The sequence below is a fragment of the Natator depressus genome, chromosome 1, assembly GCF_965152275.1.
Source record: "Natator depressus isolate rNatDep1 chromosome 1, rNatDep2.hap1, whole genome shotgun sequence".
NCBI lineage: Eukaryota > Metazoa > Chordata > Testudines > Cheloniidae > Natator > Natator depressus.
Genome location: NC_134234.1, coordinates 33,452,526 through 33,473,300, shown reverse-complemented (window position 1 = coordinate 33,473,300; position 20,775 = coordinate 33,452,526). Strand labels below are relative to the sequence as shown.

The following is a 20,775-nucleotide window of genomic DNA, read 5'->3' as shown; positions in this document are numbered from 1 at the left end:
ATTTTTTAGTATTTAGTCAAACTCAGCTTGGAACTGTTCCAACTGGGGTCCTAATATCAGGCAGGTTACTAAACTCTGACCTGATTTTCAGTGGTGCTACACGCTAATTACCTGATGTAAAGAGCCGCACATTTTCTATTACCTAGCTATTAACACATAACCAGACAGAGAACACTCTTGTTGCATTAAAGCATCTTTGAAAATCAGGCCACACAAGTTTGAAATGTTGGCCAAAGTCCATTTGCATGAGTGCAGAACTTTTTTTTTTAGATGAGTATAATCAACCAGTGATAAACAGCCAAAACATTGTAAACAATCTTCTTTGCTATCATCTGGTGCTTTTGCTGACCTCAGTTCTCTGAGATGTAATTTCCAGCACTCACTTGTTAAGTCATTTTCCTCTCCTCAAGTCATATCAATGCCAATAATGTTAGCTGAACAATTTGAGCAAATTTTGTTTCCCAACAGAGGCATTTGCTTCCCAAAATTTGTTTCCCAACATCACCTCTTCGGTTTGATGCTCTAGAATAGTTTACTTTTTAGTATTATTATAAAGACAATAGACCAGACACTCAGTCCTCCTACATCCCTTTTACGCTGTTGCAGTGTGGCAATGGGAACTTAGAGCAGCCCCAAGGCAGCAGCCAAGGATTCTTCTATGCTGGCAGGCAGAACCACTTTACCACTTTAGCTGAGGATTCCCCTATGCTAGAGCAGCGGTTCTCAACAGGGGGTCCGCGGACCCCTGGGGGTGCGCAAACCCTTTCAGGGGGGCTGCAAGGCCCCATGGCTAAAACCCAGACCCGAGCCCCACCACCTCCTGTGGGGCTAAAGCCAGGAGCCTTGGGGTTGGAGCTACAGGGATGAAGCCCCGATCTCTGGCACCCGACCTCCCCCCCGTGGGGTTGAAGTCCTGATCTCCGGCGCCCCCCATGGGGCTGCAGTTGGGAGCAGCTGGGCTGAATTCCTGAGCCCATGGGCAGAGTTGGGGGGCCAGGGGGTGTTCCCCCCCTCCCCAAGCAACAGTGCAAGAACAGGCAGTCCCGGGGCAGCTTCACACACCCCTCTCCACCTCCTTCTCTCCCCGTCCCATGGCCAGGTCAGAGGCAGGAAGCCGGAGCCAGGCAGTGAGGGGCAGCTGCTGCTCTGGCTGGTGCCATGGAGCAGGCAGCCACGGCGTTCCCTCCTCTCTTGCTGCTGCTGCTGGTGCAGGGAGTTGAAGCTGCTCCTCAGCTCCCAGCCCTCTTTGCTCACACAGTCGGTAAGAGCCACCCGGGTTGGGGGACCCAGCTGGCAGAGCCCTTGGAGAACAGGGACCGCAGGGGAGCCCTCCCGGAACACAGCACCTAGCTACCCCCCCTCCCTGCACCGAGCTACCCCTCTGCCCGCACACAGCCCCTAACTACCCCCTCCCTGTACCCTGAGTTACCCCCCTGCCCATACACAGTCCTGAGGTACCCCTCTCCCTGCACCCTGAGCTGTTTTCAAACTTTTTGAGCTGAGCCCCCTACCTTTGAGTTATAATTTTTGGTTGCACCGCCCCACTACAACCCAGACAGGTGAGTGGCCTGCTGAGGTGAGTCAGGGGGTGGAGGTGGTGCTCCCTTCCTGGACCCTGCCATGCAGAGCTAGCTTGAGCCCTGCTGACCCCTGCCCACCCAAAATAGAAGTCAAATTACACCTATGCCCGTACCCCACTCCCGCAACCCAGAGCTCCCCCTTCCCCACTGGGCCCTGGAGTTTTTATAGCATGTTGTGGGTTGCCTGAGAAAGAAAAAGGTTGAAAACCCCTGTGCTAGGGGATTTCTCAGCTGGTTGAGGGCTGGCTGGAGCACAGGGTATGCCCACGTGGCAGAGGCATTCCTGTCCAGTGGAGTGGCAACTTCGGAGACACGATCCACTGGTGATTCTTGCAGCATCTAAATAGGAAGAACTGCTGGATGTCATTGAATTCAGTACGGGCAGGTTTTGAAAATATCCTCTGGTGAGGATGGAGACTGCAGAAAATTCAAACAATCCCAATTACCACTCCACTTTCAGCACAGTCGCAGGCTCCCCTCTCCTTCTGCCATCTTGGAAGTCCCAATCTTAGCCAGGCACTGAGGGAAGCACAGACAGTGCACTATCCAAGTATGACGGAGACAAGGTATGGAGCTGTGCGCCACCACTTCTGTGTGCTGACGACAGCCCGGCCCAGAATGTCTCACTGTTTCCCCTGGTGCTCTCATATACAAAACAGACCATTGCAGCATTCCACAAAACAGAGCCTTTAACATAGAACCGCAGCCTAAAACAACCCTCTGACCCTTGTCAGAGGTAAAAGGACAGCAGCACTCTAAAGAGGTCCTGTTTACGAGGTGGGGACTGTGGGTGAGTTATCCATGGTCAGTGGTATAAGAGGTTACTGACAGTTCTCTAAGGGTGAGTGTGGACCACCACATGGAGAACTACAAACAACAAGACCAATATGGTCTCTGTCCCATACCCAGAGCTGCAATACGACTGAAACGGCTCAAGGAGATCTGAGGGCTTCAGCTGACAACTATTGTTATCAATACGCAGTACTCTTCCCTCAGTTAGGAAGATTAAAAACAGGGCAATAACTGGCAAAATTGCCAACATCCAGTAATGGCTTCCTGAATAATGCCCTAACTGCTGCTCATTTCAGGGAAATAGCCACCTGAAGAGAAGCATTAATGTCAACGATTATTGCTGATATTAGCACCCCCTTACAGGAACAAGTGGGCCCAATGCTTCCCTCCACTTCCTGTCACTAGCCCCAAGGACATGGGTGCAACTCACCAGCCACTGATCATTATTAGGTATGTATATTGTGATAGCACCTAGGCGCTTCAGTCATGGACCAGTACTCAGGGGCCATTGAGTTAAAGGCCATATCGATGATTAAATCACAGATGGTGGGAATTGTATCAGTTACCAGTTTTGCATTAAACAATATGAATCTAAGAGCAAGGTGTGACGTTACATGAGTAAAATATGACCATGTAGCTCATTGGATCTACCACTGTTATACAATTGCAATAAATCTTGTACAAAGTATGCCATGTAAGGTGTTAATGGAAAAGTTATGGTTTGATGTATGTGATTGTCCTATTTGTATGCTCGTATCATTTTTGTATCTGGAGTTATGAATATTGACTATGTAACTGTATTTCAAATGTGTTTGGTCCTGGTAACACCCACAAGGTATTTACATACAGTCTAGCCAGCACATTGTGAAGGGAATGTTTAAGTTGACGGCCCATCAATGAACACAATGGGCCATGGAAGAAGCCCATCCCCACCTAATGGACGCTCACCTCTTTGTTTTCTCTTATAAATAAACCTTTAGATATTAGATACTAAAGGATTGGCAACAGCGTGATTATTGGGTAAGATCTGAGTTATATATTGACCTGGGTTTGTGGTTGGTCCTTTGGGATCACAAGAACCCTTTGTTTGATTAAACTGGTTTTAAATAACCACTCATCATTAAGTCTAGTGTTGAATCCAGGACTGGAATACCTAGGGAGGCTGCATTTCTGACTTCTTGTTAGCCAGCGTGCTGAGACAGAAGTTTACTTTTGTTGCTGGTTTGATAGTATATTTTAGGGAAGACTACCCACCAGTTTTGGAGTGTGTCTGCCCTATTTCTCAGCAGTTTGTCCTGAATTTGGCGTTCTCAGTTGTGATCCACTGAGGCACGGTGACACAAGGTCCCTGGTAAGATTCCCTGAATACCCAAAATAAGAAATGTCCTGTATAAGACCAGTGGGACAGATAATTTTCTCTTGTCCACATTTGCAAAACCTTCCACTTTCTTTCCCCATGCCCAATGTTAACTAAGGCTGTAGAGCAGAGTCATAAGCTCTCTCTAAGTGGTCTCAGTGCCACTAGATGGGACAGAACACCACACCCAGGAGGTGTGTGGGTTACATCAACACAAATCACTACAGGCTAGATTGTGACTCAGACTAAACACCTATGCAAGGGATTGAGGGGAAGTAAGAACTCACCTTACCTTACTCACCTATACAGGCTACCCAGATTCATGTATATAAGATTAAATGGGTGCTGCATGTTTACTTATTCCCTGCTTCTGCTGGAGAAGAGGGGTAGTGACTTGGTCGCACCCCACAGCTGGTGGCCAGAGAAGCTGAACTGGTTTGGTGGGAGGGTGTCACAATTTGAAACTAGAAGAGGCCAGCAGAGCAAGAAGGAAGCAGCAAATGAATTGTGTCTCAGAGGTGACATGTGTTGCTTTTCTGCACCACCCATTACTCCGGGTGGTTCCTAAAGTGAATATCTAGCTCCAATAAACTGATCTTCTGAAATGAATGACAGGATCTCTTTACAGAAAATCTCTCTTGAGAAGGCCTCAAGTTTCAAAATTTGGATCTAGATTTCCTTCCCGCATTGCTCAAACTTGTGGGGTGTTTTGCTTAGGCCTATCTCTGGTTTTAAGAGTCATGACATAATCACAACAAATTATAAAACTACTTAAGATCACATATTTGGGGGAAAAAACCCTCCTGATTAAACATTCCTGCTGGGAAATGAAATGTGGCTCAAGTAATTTGTTTATACATATCCACTAAATACAAATATGGAACGGCTTTAATCTTTGTTACTGTTGATGTCACTTGAGGAGAGGAAACTGACTTTACAAGACAATGCTGGGAATTCATCCCTAATAATTGAGATCAGCCACTGATAGTCAAGTAGATCGTTTTTCTATGTTTCATTACAATGGAACCTGGCCTATATGCCCACTGGAATTTGAAAAAATACAAAACATTAATATCACTATTTACTATTAGAATGGAATTGTGAGGCTCCAGCTATCATTGAAGCAGTTCCTGTCTGCAAATGCTTGCAAGAGAAAGGAAGTATTATTAACCCCCTTTCATACATGGAAATCAAGGCATAGAAAGACTGAGTGAGTGGTCCACGGTGATGCAGGAAATTTATGGCAGTTTGGCAGAAATGGAACCCAGATCTTGACCTCCACACCATTGGTTTTATCACAGGCTGTCATAAATATAAAGGGAAGGGTAACCACCTTTCTGTATACAGTGCTATAAAATCCCTCCTGGCCAGAGGCAAAACCCTTTCACCTGTAAAGGATTAAGAAGCTAAGATAACCTCGCTGGCACCTGACCAAAATGACCAATGAGGAGACAAGATACTTTCAACGGTGGAGTGGGGGGAACAAAGGGTTCGTCTGTCTGTGTGATGCTTTTGCCGGGAACAGATCAGGAATGCAGCCTTACAACTGTTAGTTAGTAAGCTATCTAGCTGGAAATCCTTTTGTTTAATGGCTCGTAAAATAATCTGTGCTGGATGGAATGCATGTTTGTGGTTTTGTGTCTTTTTGTAACTTAAGGTTTTGCCTAGAAGGATTCTCTATGTTTTGAATCTGATTACCCTGTAAGGTATTTACCATCCTGATTTTACAGAGGTGATTCTTTTACCTTTCCTTCAATTAAAATTCTTCTTTTAAGAACCTGATTGATTTTTCATTGTTCTTAAGATCCAAGGGTTTGGGTCTGTGTTCACCTGTACACATTAGTGAGGATTCTTATCAAGTCTTCCCCAGGAAAGGGGGTGTAGGGCTTGGGGGGATATTTTGAGGGAAGACGTCTCCAAGTGGTCTCTTTCCCTGGTCTTTGTGTAAGACGCTTGGTGGTGGCAGCATAGGGTTCAAGGACAAGGCAAAGTTTGTACCTTGGGGAATTTTTAATGTAAGCTGGTAAGAATAAGCTTAGGGGGTCTTTCATGCAGGTCCCCACATCTGTACCCTAGAGTTCAGAGTGGGGAAGGAACCTTGACACAGGCCATCTTTCCATTTCAAATAGTCTCTTTCCCCTCCCACACAGCTTCCTTTCAGTCTGCTTGGCTCACAAGTAGGGAGCAATCTGACATTGGGGAAGAAAGTGGGATGGCAATAACCGTGAGAAGGGAAGAAGTGCCTGAATGGGACAGGGGAACAGCACAATAGGGGAGCTGTCATTAATAAACCATAAGGAGAAGGGGAGAAGAAATAGTTGGTGATGTGAGGAGAGACCAAAAGAGAACAGAGCCTCCTTTCCTCACCCAAACCAGGCTGACCTTGCCGTCAGGAAAAGACCCATGGTGCAGTTATCACAGGGACTAAGCTGTGCTGCTTCCTTACTATTCAGATTCAAACAGGTGCTGAAAAATGTATTTCCCTAAAGCTGGGAGTTTGAATTTTGGCTGGAATTCAGACCAATACTAATTTGAGGCTGAATTTTGGGATAGTCACAGTACCACCAAAAATACAGACAGAAAGTGAGTCAGATTTCTTCAGCCACAAAAATCACCCTAACAAATATTCTTTGGCTATTTTAAAGCGTGTGCAATAATAGAAGCTAAAAGTCATGGATTTGTTCTTCATCCTAGCTCTGTGTGGGTAGAGAAACAAAATCTTCACTCATTCTTCAACTTTTTTTAGTGATGACTATCTAAGAAATTAGAGAGACATGGTGGGTAACTTAGTACCTTTTATTGGAACAACTTCTGTTGGTGAGAGAGACCTTGGTCAGTGCGGAGCTAGAGTTCAGAGGTACAGCTGCAGAGTTCACCTCCCACCCTGGGTGGAGGTAAGGAGACACCTTACTCCCTATGCCTCTCCACCAGCCGCCCTGCTGGCCACTCGCTGTGCCTCTTCAGCCATTCATTCACCACCTGCCTTTCTGCTGTGAGCTGTGTACATCAGTCTCTTAATGATTTTCAGCTCTTTTCAGGCTGGGCAGAAACACTGCCCCATCTCAAGTGATTTCAGCTCTGATTGAGCATTTAAAATAACAAAAGAGACTCCTAATTAAGCCTAGTTAGCTCTTTCTTTGAAGAGTGAGGAGGAACAGGTTAAACCAGACCAGGGTATTGGTCCTGCTTCAAGCAGGGGATTAAACTAGATGACCTCCTGAGGTCTCTTCCAACCCTAATATTCTATGATTCCAGGGGGAACCCTTGGGGCGGGTTTGCAATCCTCATGACTGAGACACCTGTCCCCACCCCTCTTACCTTTACAGGGCTCTGGCATTCATGCCCCTGGCTAAATGAGGTCCTTTCAGCAAAGGGTGGCCCCCTTATTTGGGACAGGGTTAGCACAGTCCTGCTTCCCTGTATTCCTATAATAATTATAACATTGACATTACAACATACAGCATTTCACTACCCCTGCATTTAGTACTAAAGTGATTTGTAACCCAACACAAGCCAAAGTTGATTACTTTGAGCAAAACACTGCTCTATCTCTCCCCGACCCAGCTAGCTGTCAGGGAAGCATTCATTCAGTTCATTTAGACTCTTACATAAGTAATTGCTATTCAGGAACATTCACATGAGCAGCTTTTGTTCATATGAATGTCTGTTCTTCATACAAATGTACACATTCACATGTGTGTCCAAGACTGTCCTCTTTTCATTATTCACTGTTTGTTATTCAAAGTTGTTACTTTTTATTCCTTTTTTAAAGTCGCAGACAACCAATTAGGAAGCTGAAATTATGCCATCTGACAGCGGACCAGTCTCACATGACAAGGAATGGGTAGTTGAAATGAAGGGTTTGCAAGCAAGCCATAGCCTGGGACATGTTAATTCCATCTCTTTGGGTCGTATTTGTGAATAACTAAGATATTTGCAGAAATCAGAATTTGTTCACACAAAATTATCAAACACATAGAAAAAGTGTTAAATTCATCAGGTAATTTACTTACAGTGGATGATTTTTCCAGCTGTAGTCTCTTTGACATCAGACTGTTTTATTAAGATGTATCTGTGTTTGAATTTTATGGAACCTTTACCAAATGAGTAGCCATTTTTCAGAAACTTGAAAATTTCTGTGCACTAGAAACAAAATTTCAGACTGCTTTTTCAAATTTTGCACTGGATTAGTTTGTCTTCATTGTTTTCATTGGTCTGCAGTCAGCAGGACAAATAGATAAAGCTCCTGGGCTTCCCCCCACCCCTACACACACACACACATTCACCAGGCAGTGCAGTCGATTGTAATGGTGTTACTGGTATAGGCCAGTAGCAGATTACTTATCTCTCCCTGTCTACCCCCAGAGCAAGGGGGAAGCAAAGAAGGAACTGTGCTTCAGAGCAGGGGTTTTCAAACTGCGGATTGTGACCCAGTACTGGGTCGCAGAATGGAAGGGACTGGGTCATGGCGGCCTAATCCCCTGTCCCAGCCCTGAGCCTCCCCCAAACCTGCCCCCCCTTCCTGCATCCCAAACCCCTCATTCTTGGCCCCACCCCAGAGCCTGCACCCCCAGCCCAGAATCCTGACCCCCTCTTGCACCCCAACTGCCTGCCCGGAGCCCCCTCCCACAGCCTGAACCCCTCATTCCTGCAGCCCTCACCCCCACACATCCATAGTCCCCACCCCTGCACCCCAACCCTCTGCCCCAGCCATGAGCCCCTCCCACACCCCAAACCCCTCATCCCCAGTTCCATTGGTTTGAAGGCATCAACAATTTTCTTCAACTGTGTCACCAGAAAAAAAGTTTGAAAACCACTGCCTCAGAGGAACGATTTGAGTCACAATGTCTCCTGGATACCGCTGTCATGGTTCTTGTACCATTACTTAGAAAGGTGTGAACTGCTCTCTGACAATCTGCAGAACTCACCTCTGTGGCTGTAAATTTGACCTGGCTTGCCTGATCTGGGCCTTCACAGTCATGCCGATTCTCAGTTCATCACAAATGATATGCAGAACCATAAAATCATTATCTGTAAGCTTGTAATTCTGCAGGGCTTGGAAACTGAACTTGTTCATTCGCCTACCTCACCCTTCTGAGAGCCCTGGGCGAGAGCCAGGCACAATCTGGTCTGTAATTTTTTAGTTACTAACATGTTCAGTTGCCAATCCTGTGGACTGAAGTTTACAGATGAGAACATTATGGTCCCATCTGTCAAATGCCATTGAATGAGATACAGCATTTCAAGCATTGTGGAGAGGCAGGAAAAAAGTGAGGTCAAAGTCCTACTCTCCCTCATAAAGTCCTATGGTAGGGCCCATGTATTAGCAATCAAACTGGGATAAGATTATGATATGGATACTGATACCAGAGCCTACTGTGGCAACACCCACTATTAGACATGCTTGCTCCTTCCAGAGGGGATATAATTATTTATAGTGGGGTGCCAATCATGTTAAGGTTGCACAACTATTTCCATTTTAGTCCTGTCGTTAGTTGCTTGCATCTTTCTGAAACGTTCCCTTTTGGAAGCTGACATTTCCCATCATTGGTTTGTGCACAAACTTGGTTTGGGAAGGAGAGGGTGGGAGTGGAAATTTGCTCTGAAAAACAAGTTAGTCATTTTTGAATGTGAGGGGGGAGAAAAGAAAGAAAGAAAGAAAGAAAGAAAGAAAGAAAGAAAGAAAGAAAGAAAACACTTTTTCAGCAACAGCAAATTTCTTACAGCCTTTTAAAAAGAATCCTAGTACCACAGTGGCTGAGATCTGCAAGCTGACATCTGGCTTGAGGAACAGTGCAAGGCCTTGTTCCAAAGGAAACTGGTCTTGATTTGACCTAGTTAGGCACATTTAAAAACCAGATACTGAGCACACTTAGATTTGTTCACTCAGGTCATCAGAGGGCAAATCTTGTCCCTTCCTCCATAGACATGGAGACTCCCTGGGCAGAGGGCCAGTGTGGTTCTTGGGTGTTCTACTGAGGCCCCTTACATGTCACTGTGTGCGAGGGGTATGTGTGTGGGGGGGATATGGGTGGGCCAGGAGACAGAGCCAAAAATTCACTGTTGCCACAAAAGGGGGCAGCAGAGTCTACTCCAGCCTTTGGGTTAGCTGAAGCCCTCGTAGGGTATGTTTACATAGCATTATGGAGCAAGCCACCCAACCTGGTCAAGAGTCTTGGGCTAGTGGGGCTCATGCTCACGCTCTAAAAATTGCTGTACAGACAGTGCTTTGAAGTGGCAGCTTGGACTGGAACTCGGGATCTTCGGCTAGGTAGAGGGGCGGGCTTCGGATCCCTGAGCTGCAATTTCAAAGTGCTCCCTATACAGCTGTTTTAGAGTGCTAGTGCAAGCTCGAGTCAGCTGATGCAGGCAGGGAGGCTTGCTCCAAAATGCTGTGTAGGGATACCCCAAGAGAGGATTCCTCTCCCTCAAACTCCAGGTACATCTGCCCCAGACTGTATGCTAAGGACCATGTACGCGCACACAGCTTAACTGCCGTGGCAGCCTATATTGCTGAAATAAATAGCAACAACTGAGATTGAGGGAAGGGAGCCTATTGACTTTTCAAGATGCACAGAGGCCCTGTCCTCAGGCCTGGGTCAATCTTGTAGGGCATAAGGAGGTTAAGGAACAACTTCTGCAGATATTATACTGTGCACAGGAGAAAATCCTGCTTTGATGCACCTTCGTGGGAACTGCTGTTATTCTTATCAAAACTCATAGAATCTTTTCCAGGGGACAAGGCAATATGCCACGTTTATTTAAAACTCTAAACAAGTATCAAAATCAATATATGCATATACATACACACACACACACACTCCACAAAGGTTCTGCAGCTAGTGTTAGAGTTACCAGTCTTTATCGTTGCTCGAGTCAGCCTAGTGGCCAGCTAGACTGAACACAAGGAGGGATCCAGGCCTCAAGTTGGACGCGTCCGATGCTCCATTGTTATTGCAGAATGAACTCAAAGCCCTGTGGTTCTCGCACATCTTTTATAGTAGTTAGTTCTCAGGCAAGTCTATGGGTCTTGCTGTGTCATGCTTGCATTGTTTATCACAGAACTGGTTGTATACATAACCATCTTTCATCCTCTTATATAGCATTTTGTTCTTGTTTTTGGGTGGATACCTTTGTACTTTAGGGTTGTTAATCTGCATTTTTTGGCCATCAGGTCAAGATAATACTGGCGTTTTCATTTCTTCACTCCCTCTTTGGTGATTATGCACATCCGCTGCTGGCGTCTCTTCTTATTTACACACACACTTGCATCCTCACTCACATAAAGAACAGCTAAACAATGTTCTAACGAGCAATTAAAGGGAACAGCAAAGGGAACAGTTAAACAATCTTTTAACAAGCAGACTAGACTTGTAACAAAACAAAATGATTTTAAAGCAAAACAATTTCATATTACAATTTTAGCTTATAAAACAAGACAACTACTGGCAACAAACTGGAACAATTTAATAGATTAAGACAAGTCTAACATTTGCTAACATAATGTTTTTCTCACACTGCAGCCCTTTAGCACCTCTGAAAAATCAGACTACTTTTATGCAGATGCCTAGATATGACTTTTGGTGCTGAACTCAAGTTTGAAAATGTTGGCCTAATTTAGGAAGGAAAGGGGGAAAAATGGGAAGGAAAGGAATAGGAAAGTATTCTGGACAGCCTCTGACAACATTGCAAAATCAGGGGGTTTCAGACGAGGTCACCTGTAGTGTATCACACTTCAGCGAAAAGTCACATTGTGTATGTTTTGTGGAAAATCAGAGGATGTTATAAACTGTGAGTCATGTCACTGTTGACTTTACAGAGCGCCCAAGTGATATATATACTGGGACACGGAGGAGACATGCATAGAAAAGCTAGAGACTGAGAGGTTTTGTTAAACTAGTGGTAGGATAAAGAAGTGACGTTGAAAATGAAGAATCTTGCATTCCAGATCTTACTCTGTGTAGCATTTTCTTATGCTTTTCCAGTAGTTCCAGAAATGGAGAAGAAAAATGAAGAAGACATGCAATTTGCTGAGGTAATGGTTGTAGACAGTATATATGATTAAAGCTGATAGGAAGAATTAGTCTTTTATTATATTAAGATCACAGGAATAACTGTATAACTATGAAGATTATTCTATACATTCTAAAAGAAACATGAATGTCATAAAATGTGGGTGTTTTTTTCCCATCAGAAATATCTGGAAAAGTACTATAAACTTAAAACAGAGGCGGAACCTATCTTTAAAATGAAGAACAGCAAAACCATAAGTGACAAAATCCAAGAAATGCAGGCATTCTTTGGGCTGAAAGTGACTGGGGAACTGGATTCCAATACTCTGGAGGTGATGAAGCAGCCCAGGTGTGGAATACCTGATGTCGGTCAGTTCAGCACCTTTCCACGGTCTCCTAGATGGACAAAAACAGATCTGAAATATAGGTAATATTTCAGTGTGTTTCCTTGAGTGCCACTGGGAATTACAGAAGGAATTAGTTTTCTATGTTTATTATTATTTATTCTTATCATTATGGTAGCACCTAGGAGCCTGAATCAGGATCACAGCCCTATTGTAGTAGGTACTAAACAAACACAGAGATAGACATATGTTGTGTATCAAGGAGCATATTGCCTAAAAAGACAAGAGATACAAATAGTAATATACAGACAACAAGGAAGCAAAATGTTTAACTTGAAGTACATGTCCTGTCAGTTGCATTTTTAATTGCCTACCTTTATTTCCTTATTATGTATTTAAAGGATTTTGAACTATACACCAGACATGGCACCCGCTGATGTAGATGAAGCGATTGAGAAGGCTTGGAACGTCTGGAGCAGCGTGACCCCACTGAAATTCACCAGAGTTTACGAAGGCGACGCAGATATAATGATCTCCTTTGTGGCTGGATGTAAGAGAATCCCCATGTGTCCATGATCAGTATTGACACATTTACTTACAGTCCCAATTGAGAAGAATCATACTTTTTATGTATCCCTTTCTAGTTCATGGTGACTTCTATTCCTTTGATGGAGTGGGTGGAACTCTCGCTCATGCCTATGCACCGGGCGAAGGTATTGGTGGAGATGCCCACTTTGATGAGGATGAATACTGGACAAAAGATTTGAAAGGTAGGAATCCCTTACTATTTCACTAGCATTCTCCACTGTGCAGTATTTGATTTTAAGAGCTATTAGCTCATTTTTACACTGGAAAGAGATGGGGGCGCAAAAGTAATGCAGCTTAGTAATAACTACATATACAGGGTCGGAACCTGCTGTACTTCTCAGCGGAGTTCTCCTTGAAATCAGTGGTCCAGATTCTGATCTCAATGACACCCATGACAATCCATAGTAATGCCACTGGAGTCAATGCACTGACTACAACTGTGGCTCCGGTGGAGTGACTGGAATTACCCTGGAGGTGGACTGGTTTGACTGAGTTAGACAATAGGCATTACTGAGTTAGACAATATGGCATGAAACTGTGCCCTCAGGGTGAGGCTCTTAGCAGTTGTAAAATACTGAACTCACCACTTTTTAAATAAAAAAAAAGTATTAAAGTGATGATAACTTTTAACGACCTTGTGCAGGGAAAATGATGTGTGTTCAGTGGATGAGTGTATTTGTGGTGCATGTTGAGTGCTTCTGTCTAGTGTGCTTTATCGTGGGATATATTATGGGATCACAAACTATAGGATTCAATGCAGGAATTACGGAGTGAAATTCCATGGCCTGTGTTATTCAGAAAGTCAGTCGAGACAATCATAATAGCCTCTTCTGGCCTCTGAACTCATCAAAATTAACAAAACCTTGGTTATATGTAAGGAGGGATATTTCTGCAGTATGAACAGATGTTTTCATGGTGGCTGGCCTCAGATTTGTTTCTTTGAAGGAAAAAAAAAATAATAACCAGGCATCTACATAGTCCAAAACGAATTCTTTTCACAGTCTTTTCTCAAGACTAAACATGCCCAGCTTTTTTTAACCTTTCCTCACAGGTCATGTTTTGTAAACCTGTTATCATTTTGGTTTCTCTGCTCTGGATGCTTTCTGATTTGTCCACATCTTTCTTAAAGTGTGGCACCCAAAACTGGACACAGTACTCCTGCTGATGCCTCACAAGAAGCACAATTCCCTCTTGTGTCTTACATATGACACTCCTGTAAATACACCTTAGAATCATATGAGCCTTTTTCGCAACTACATCACATTGCTGGCTGATGTTCTGTCTGTGATCCACTATAACCCCAGAACCTTTTCTGCAGTACTACTGCCTCGCCAGTTATCCACCATTTTGCAGTTGTTCATTTGATTTTTCCTTCCTAAGTGTAGTAATTTGCACTTGTCTTTATTGAATTTCATCTTGGTGATTTTAAACCAGTTCTCCAATATGTCAAGGTCATTTTGAATTCTAATCTTTCCTTCAAAGTGCTTGTCACTCATCCCAGCTTGATGTTATTTGGAAATTTTAAAAGCACACTCTCCACTCCACTGTCCAAATCATTAATGAAAATATTCAGGCTCAGGACAAACCCCACTAGATGCATCCTCCTGGTTTGACAGTGAACTATTTGTAACTACTTTTCAGTATGGTTTTTCAACCAATTGTGCACCCACCTTATTGTAATTTCCTAGGACTCTGCTGTGTGTGGCGGGGGGGAGGAGGCGGGAGGAGACGGGGTGGTGGTGGTTCAGAGCCTGAGTTCCACTGTGACCTGGATCCAAGCCCTGTCATTTTGCAGTGTGGACACAGCTCAAGCTGCAGACCAAAGTCAGAAGGTGTATGTAGTGCCATATGGATGCGCTAATATGGCTGTGAGACCTGGGTCCAGCAATTGTGAACCTAGGTTTACAATGCAGAATGGATGCTTAAGCATGGGTTTGGAGACATTGCGTTCTCAGTCCCAGGTCCCACAGAGCCAGGTTTACAGTGCAGTGTAGACATGCCTTTTGTTTCCCTTTTTTAAAGATAGCTACTATGTTTGCCCTTCTCCAGTCCTCTGGGACCTCACCCGTCCTTTCCTGTTGTTTTACGGGGACATATATTTAATTTACATGCATGCTATGCTTTTTATATTTTTAGGATTCAACTTGTTCCTTGTTGCTGCTCATGAGTTTGGCCACTCATTGGGTCTTGGTCATTCAAATGTCCTTGGCTCCTTGATGTATCCAACCTATCTGCAGATGGAAACCAGAAACTACAGGCTCCCTCAGGATGATGTTGATGGCATTCAGACCCTATATGGTAAGGAGGAAACATCACTTTTTTTTAAAGTCTCTCTCATACAGGTTACAAATAATTTGATGAGAATGTGTAACCAAGAGCCACACTCTGGCCTACCTGTGTGGGGTGTGAAGGGGATAAGGAACCTCCACGCTGAGAGCAGTGTACAGGGGCTGGCTGTAATTGCAGTCCTTGCTCTTACCTTTACACAGGGACTGTGATCCCTCTTGTGTCCTCTTGGGTGCTAATCATAGCGAAAGGGATGAGAAGCAGGTAAGGCCATGGCTCACTCTATCTCCATCTGCATGAGCCAGCTCAGCTGGCTACATGTGATGAGAAGCACATAGTGTGACCCCTTCTTCATGCATATTTGGCACCCTCCTCCCTGCAGAGGTGAGCACTTCCTGGGCATCACTAATCCGAAAGGTTTAAATATGTTTCTGTATGAAACTTTGTGACAGTCTTGTGCCAGCTCCTGAGCAGATGTGAATTGGCACAGCTCCATTAATGTCAAGGAGGAGTTCAGAGAGGCATTGGTGAGGGCACTAAGCTGGGACTCCAGAAACCCGGCTTCAATTTCTTGCCTTGCCATAGAGTGTCTGTGTCACTTATCCTCTCAGTTCCTTCATCTGTAAAAAGGGGATAATAGCATTGTCCTACCCCACAGGGGTGTTGTGAGGATAAATATATTAAAGACTGTGAAGAGCTCAGATAATATGGCAGTGGTGGCCATATAATTACCTTGATAGAATGGGAAAACACTGTTTCAAACCCACTGAGAATTTGGCCCTGTTCTCCCTGTTCTCCAAGCTCTGTAATAGCAATACTAACTGACCTTCCAATTCTGCTTTTAACCTCTTCCCTAAGGACCCCCAACCTCTACTGAGCCACCAGCTTCCATACCACCCACAGAAACACCAACAGAAACATCAACAACAGACAGCTGTGACCCTCACATGACTTTTGATGCCATCACCACTCTCCGTGGGGAAATAATATTCTTTAAAGACAGGTAAATTATTTCTGTTTTGTCAACATCAAGTTTTGCTTAGATTACACTTGTAATGGCAATGCTTTGACAATTAGTTCAAGAAGGGGGGTTTCCATCCAAATGTTTAGTCAACAGAACCTCACAAATTTCTACTTGCCCATGCAACCTGGGCGAAGTAACTGGGCTTTCTGACGGGTGAGTAAATAATAATATTTTAAATCATCCTTAGTCATCCTGTGCATGGTCTGTTACATTTCCATGGCAATTGTGCAATCAGAGCAATAAGAGCACTTTGGCCTGCAGCCATATCACATGAAGCATTGTTCTTGACAGACTGGTGTCAGGCTATGGATGGCAGATCGAAAGGGAAAACTATGGAGCTATAGAAAGTGTTGTTGGTGATTCAGTAGGTGGCATTCTTAGCCTCCAGAGAGCATTGAACCCAGGCTCCAGCTGCAGTGCTTGGCGACATTCTACTGTTAGAGGTGCCATCTTTTCGATGACATCTGATACTTAACTCTTTAATGGGTCATATAAAGATCCCAATGCACTTGGAAGATGGAATAAAAGTGGCATCCCCAGGATTTTGGCCAAATACCAACGGAGGGAATGACATTCTGCCTACGTAAATGCCCCCTGAAGGTTCAAATGAAGAAATTACTCTTAAATTTCCCTCCTAAAAAGTGCAGTTTAGTGTTGCTATGCACTATCAAAGAGCTGACGCATTGCACCGAAAAGATGGCTGCATTTACATGGTGGGCAAAAGGATTCCTCCTGACCCAGCTCTTCCCTGTGCCTTACTGGGGACCAAAGGAATGGGAGGGAAAGGGTGAGGTAAAAGGGCAGGGTGGAAGAACCCCAGTGCAAATAAATGGGACAGGATTTCTCTGTAGCATTGAAGAGGGCACTACCAAATGGGCATTGCATCTCCAAGTGGACATGATCTGTGGGTTGGGGGCATGTCCCACCGCCAGCAGCTAGTGAACAAATGTACAGCTCATGTAGTAGGAATTTTTATTAAATTTCCCTGTTGTTGATCTCATGAATTAATGGTAACATATAATTATATAAACAAGCAACTTGTCTTTTCAATCAGGTACATCTGGCGCAAGAGTCCTTATTTCCCAGGTATTGAGCAGGATTTAATTTCTTCCTTCTGGCCAACTCTACCATCTGGCTTTCAAGCCGCTTATGAAATTGACAAGAAGGATCAAGTGTTTCTTTTTAAAGGTATTTCTATTGAATTTCTAGACATTCTTCTTACATGTGGAAATGAAGAAGCAATTATTATTAATAACAACACCACCACCTAGCACTGACATAACTTTTCACCTTCAAAGTTCAGTTTCACAGTCATTAACTAATTAAACCTCACAACAGTCCTGTGACATAAGATATTATGCCTATTTCATAATCAGGAAAACTGAGAGTGAAGTTAAATGATGTGCTTAAGGTAGAGGAGAGGATCAGTTATATATTTGAGCTAAAGTGTTTAGAATGGAGTGCTTTCATTTAGTCAGCTAAATTCATATTTAGCCACCTAACTAAGTGGCCTGATTTTCAGAGGTGCTGAGCAGTCCCAGCTCCCATGGTGGGGGGAAATGTTTTTTTAACTACTGTAATGAATTTATAAAGCAAAAAATCCATTGTCCTGAAACCTTAAACATTCCTTGCAGGAAAGGAGTGTCTTTACAGGAATTCAATGCTATCTAATGGAATTCACCCCATAGGGAAGGTAAAAGTTTCCTTGGGGAAGCTCCAAGATTGTAATTAAATACTGTTTCCTCTCATCAGAAGTCCCTAACAAGCTTTTCTATCTTGTTTTTCTTGACAGGCAACCAATACTGGGTTGTCAGTGGATACTCTGTACAGCCAGGTTTTCCTAGGAACATCCATGCCCTGGGCTTTCCAAGATATGTTAAGGAAATTGATGCCGCTGTTTATGATGAGAATGCCAAAAAAACATACTTCTTTGTAGGTGACAAGTATTGGAGGTAAGATTATATTCTCCCAGCAAATAATCCATGCAGCTTCTTTAAAGCCTCATTAACCCTTTTACATTTGGAATTATGACAAATGTGTGGCTACCTTGAGTAGGAGTTCATGACTGGTATATTGCACACCCCATTGCAAAGCTGAATGTCAGTGACAACAGAGATAGAACTCAGCTCTTCCTTTTCCTTAAAACACTTGAGTTACAGAACATTTTCCATTCGCTGCTAGTACAGTAAAAGCCTTTTTATCCGTCATGTCGGGGAAATGGGGGGTGCTGGTAAGTGAAAAATTCTGGTTAACAAAGAGGGAAGGAGTTTGGATGCGGGAGAGGGTGCGGGGTGCCGGATCCAGGGGGCGCTCACCTCAGGCGGCTCCCCACAGGCAGTGACCTGTCCCTGCTCTTCCTAGGTATAGATGCAGCTAGGCAGCTCCGTGCTCTGCCCCCGCCCTATCCCGAGCACTGGCTCCGCAGCTTCCATTGGCTGGGAACTGCAGCCAATGGGAGCTGCGGGGGTGGCACCTGTGGGAGAAGGCAGCACACAGAGCCACCAACTGTGCCTCTGCCTAGGAACATTAGGGACAGGTCATCACTTGCTGCGAGCCCCCCCAGGTGAGCACCCCCTGGATCTGGCATCCCACACCCCCTCCCATGTCCCATTGAGTGGCACCGAGACCACATAGAGAGAGATCAATGAGTTTGCTCTACAGCCTTAGCTAACGGCCATATGGCTTTTAGCTCATGGAGTAGAGGCTCATGCATTTAGCTCCAGAGATCCCAGGTTCAACCCCGCCCGCTGACGACCAGGGTCTGTCAGTATTACAAGTGGGGGCTCATCCGGGATTTCAACTGGGAAGTCTCTGAAGCTCGGGATGCGCTTCCTCAACTAGTGGAAGTATGTAATCCACACACCTCCTGGGCATGGTGCTCTGTCCCCTCTAGTGGCACTGAAACCACCTAGAGAGAGATTAATGAGTTTGCTCTACAGCCTTAGCTAATGGCCACGTGGCTTTTAGCTCATGCAGTAGAGGCTCATGCATTTAGCTCCAGAGGTCTCAGGTTTGATCCCGATGACCAGGGCCTGTCGGTGTTACAGTAGCAGGTGGGATTTCCTATCAGCTCTATAGCCACCAGTAGCTGTGTGAGGGTGGAAAGACCAGCTCCTCCTCTTGTTTCAACCCCTACCCGATCAGGGCTGGGGCCAGGCTGGCCTTTACAGCACTGCTGCTGTCCCGTGCAGTGGCGAACTGCACTCAAGCAGTTTCTAAAATTAAATTAAGAAAATAGTTCTACAAATAGACGGGTTTTGTAACCACTCCCCCCCCCAAAGCACCCCTATTTCTTCTTGGGTGAAGAAGTTATCACATAACTAAGGGCTCACTTGCAAAGTCTTATGCATATGCTTAGCTTCACTCAGGTGACTAGTCCCATTGACAACTCATAAGCACAAAGCAAGTCATGTACAGAAATGTTTTTGCAGGATGAGGGCCCAGATGTCAAGGTTGCACACTTGGGCCCCACACCACTCCTCCTACAGCAATCAAGTAGGAAAAACAAACTATTTAGTCAGATTAGCTAAGGACGACTGTGCATCGATTAGTCAAGGTGAAAGTATTCATATAGTATGGATTTATACAATTCAGTGAGTTACAGTAGCTCATGGTTAGTGAGTTTTAGCTAAGGGCAGGACTTACTTGTTGTAAAGGTCAGTTGGACTCAATATTAAATATCACATGTTCACGTATATTTTCATTTCCTTTCTTCACTCAGTTATGATGAAGTCACCGAATCCATGGAAAAGGGTTATCCAAGACGCATATCAGTTGACTTTCCAAGAATTGGCAATAAGGTCGATGCTGCTTTTCAGGAAAAAGGTAAATAAAAAAAATACTTTGATGGTTGAATATACTGGAAAATTTGCATTTCCATAGACTCAAGAATCATTATAGATATTAGTAAGGGTGTTTCTTTAGGTGTACACATTTTAATTTGCAGCAGTGTTTGTGGAAAGAGAATGAATATACATTTGTACAAAGTAATTATTCATTTTGTTTCTATTTCTAGGACATTTCTATTTTTTCCATGGATCAAAGCAGTATGAAATAGACACCAAGTCCAAGAAAGTTATTCGTGAAATGAAGAGAAATAGTTGGTTTGGTTGCAAATAAGAGCAGAGACACAAGGTGACGGTGCAAAAGAAACAGAACACAATTTTGTATGCGTTAGAGATGGCGTTTCATAGATTTTTTGTTTTTAATCAGTGCTATTCATCTTTTACTTTATGTCTGAGTCACATAAGAGCTGTGATCCCAGATAAATATTAGTTTAAATAACAGAAAAATGTTAAATTTAATATATATAGTTTTAACTTATCTTCGTATTGTATTTAGGCTATTTATTAATCTATTTGTCACTGAGCAATAAAGCTATTTTATGTTTGTGTATATAACAGTCTTTGTTTCTTTTGGTCCAGACTCATGGTCTTTCTGGTCAGCAGTATGAGAGAAGGGGCCACTTAATTTAATTTAATTGCACTGCAGTCTGAACTCCCAGCTGAGCCTTTCAGGCAATATGATGACTTTAAGAGACTCCATTCGCTGTAGAGGAGAGGCAGAGCAGGAGGCAGAAGTAAATGGGCAGCTCCAGGGTAGAAGCAAGGGGAAATGATCTTAAGGGAAGGGGATAGATATTAGAAGAAGAAGAAGAAGAAGAAGAAGAAGAAGAAGATAGAAGCACAGCACTAGACGTTCACTCCCTGCTTCATAAGAGTTGATAGTTCTAAGACACCTATAAGCCATCTAAGACCTTGTCATGCATTATGCTGGACACTGTGGCCATGTG

The 20,775-nt window shown here is 44.0% G+C and overlaps 1 protein-coding gene across 1 annotated transcript; it reads left to right on the top strand.

Moving 5' to 3' along the window:
* Nucleotides 1-11,637: 11,637 nt before the first annotated feature.
* On the top strand, nucleotides 11,638-20,108 carry LOC141981682 (stromelysin-1-like). The gene is made up of 10 exons (XM_074943315.1): nucleotides 11,638-11,764; nucleotides 11,924-12,168; nucleotides 12,487-12,635; nucleotides 12,730-12,855; nucleotides 14,810-14,984; nucleotides 15,867-15,962; nucleotides 17,038-17,171; nucleotides 17,776-17,935; nucleotides 19,705-19,808; nucleotides 19,999-20,108. Exons 1-10 carry the CDS (start codon nucleotides 11,657-11,659, stop codon nucleotides 20,100-20,102), a joined length of 1,401 nt encoding a protein of 466 aa, XP_074799416.1. The 5' UTR covers nucleotides 11,638-11,656; the 3' UTR covers nucleotides 20,103-20,108.
* The last annotated feature ends 667 nt before the right edge of the window (nucleotides 20,109-20,775 follow it).

Excerpts from the sequence above, each read along its gene's own strand:
- LOC141981682 (XM_074943315.1), top strand. The coding sequence starts at position 11,657 with ATGAAGAATCTTGCATTCCAGATCTTACTCTGTGTAGCATTTTCTTAT. Across the intron at positions 12,636-12,729 it reads GATCTCCTTTGTGGCTGGAT|TTCATGGTGACTTCTATTCC; the intron begins GTAAGAGAATCC and ends ATCCCTTTCTAG. Across the intron at positions 19,809-19,998 it reads TGCTGCTTTTCAGGAAAAAG|GACATTTCTATTTTTTCCAT; the intron begins GTAAATAAAAAA and ends TTCTATTTCTAG.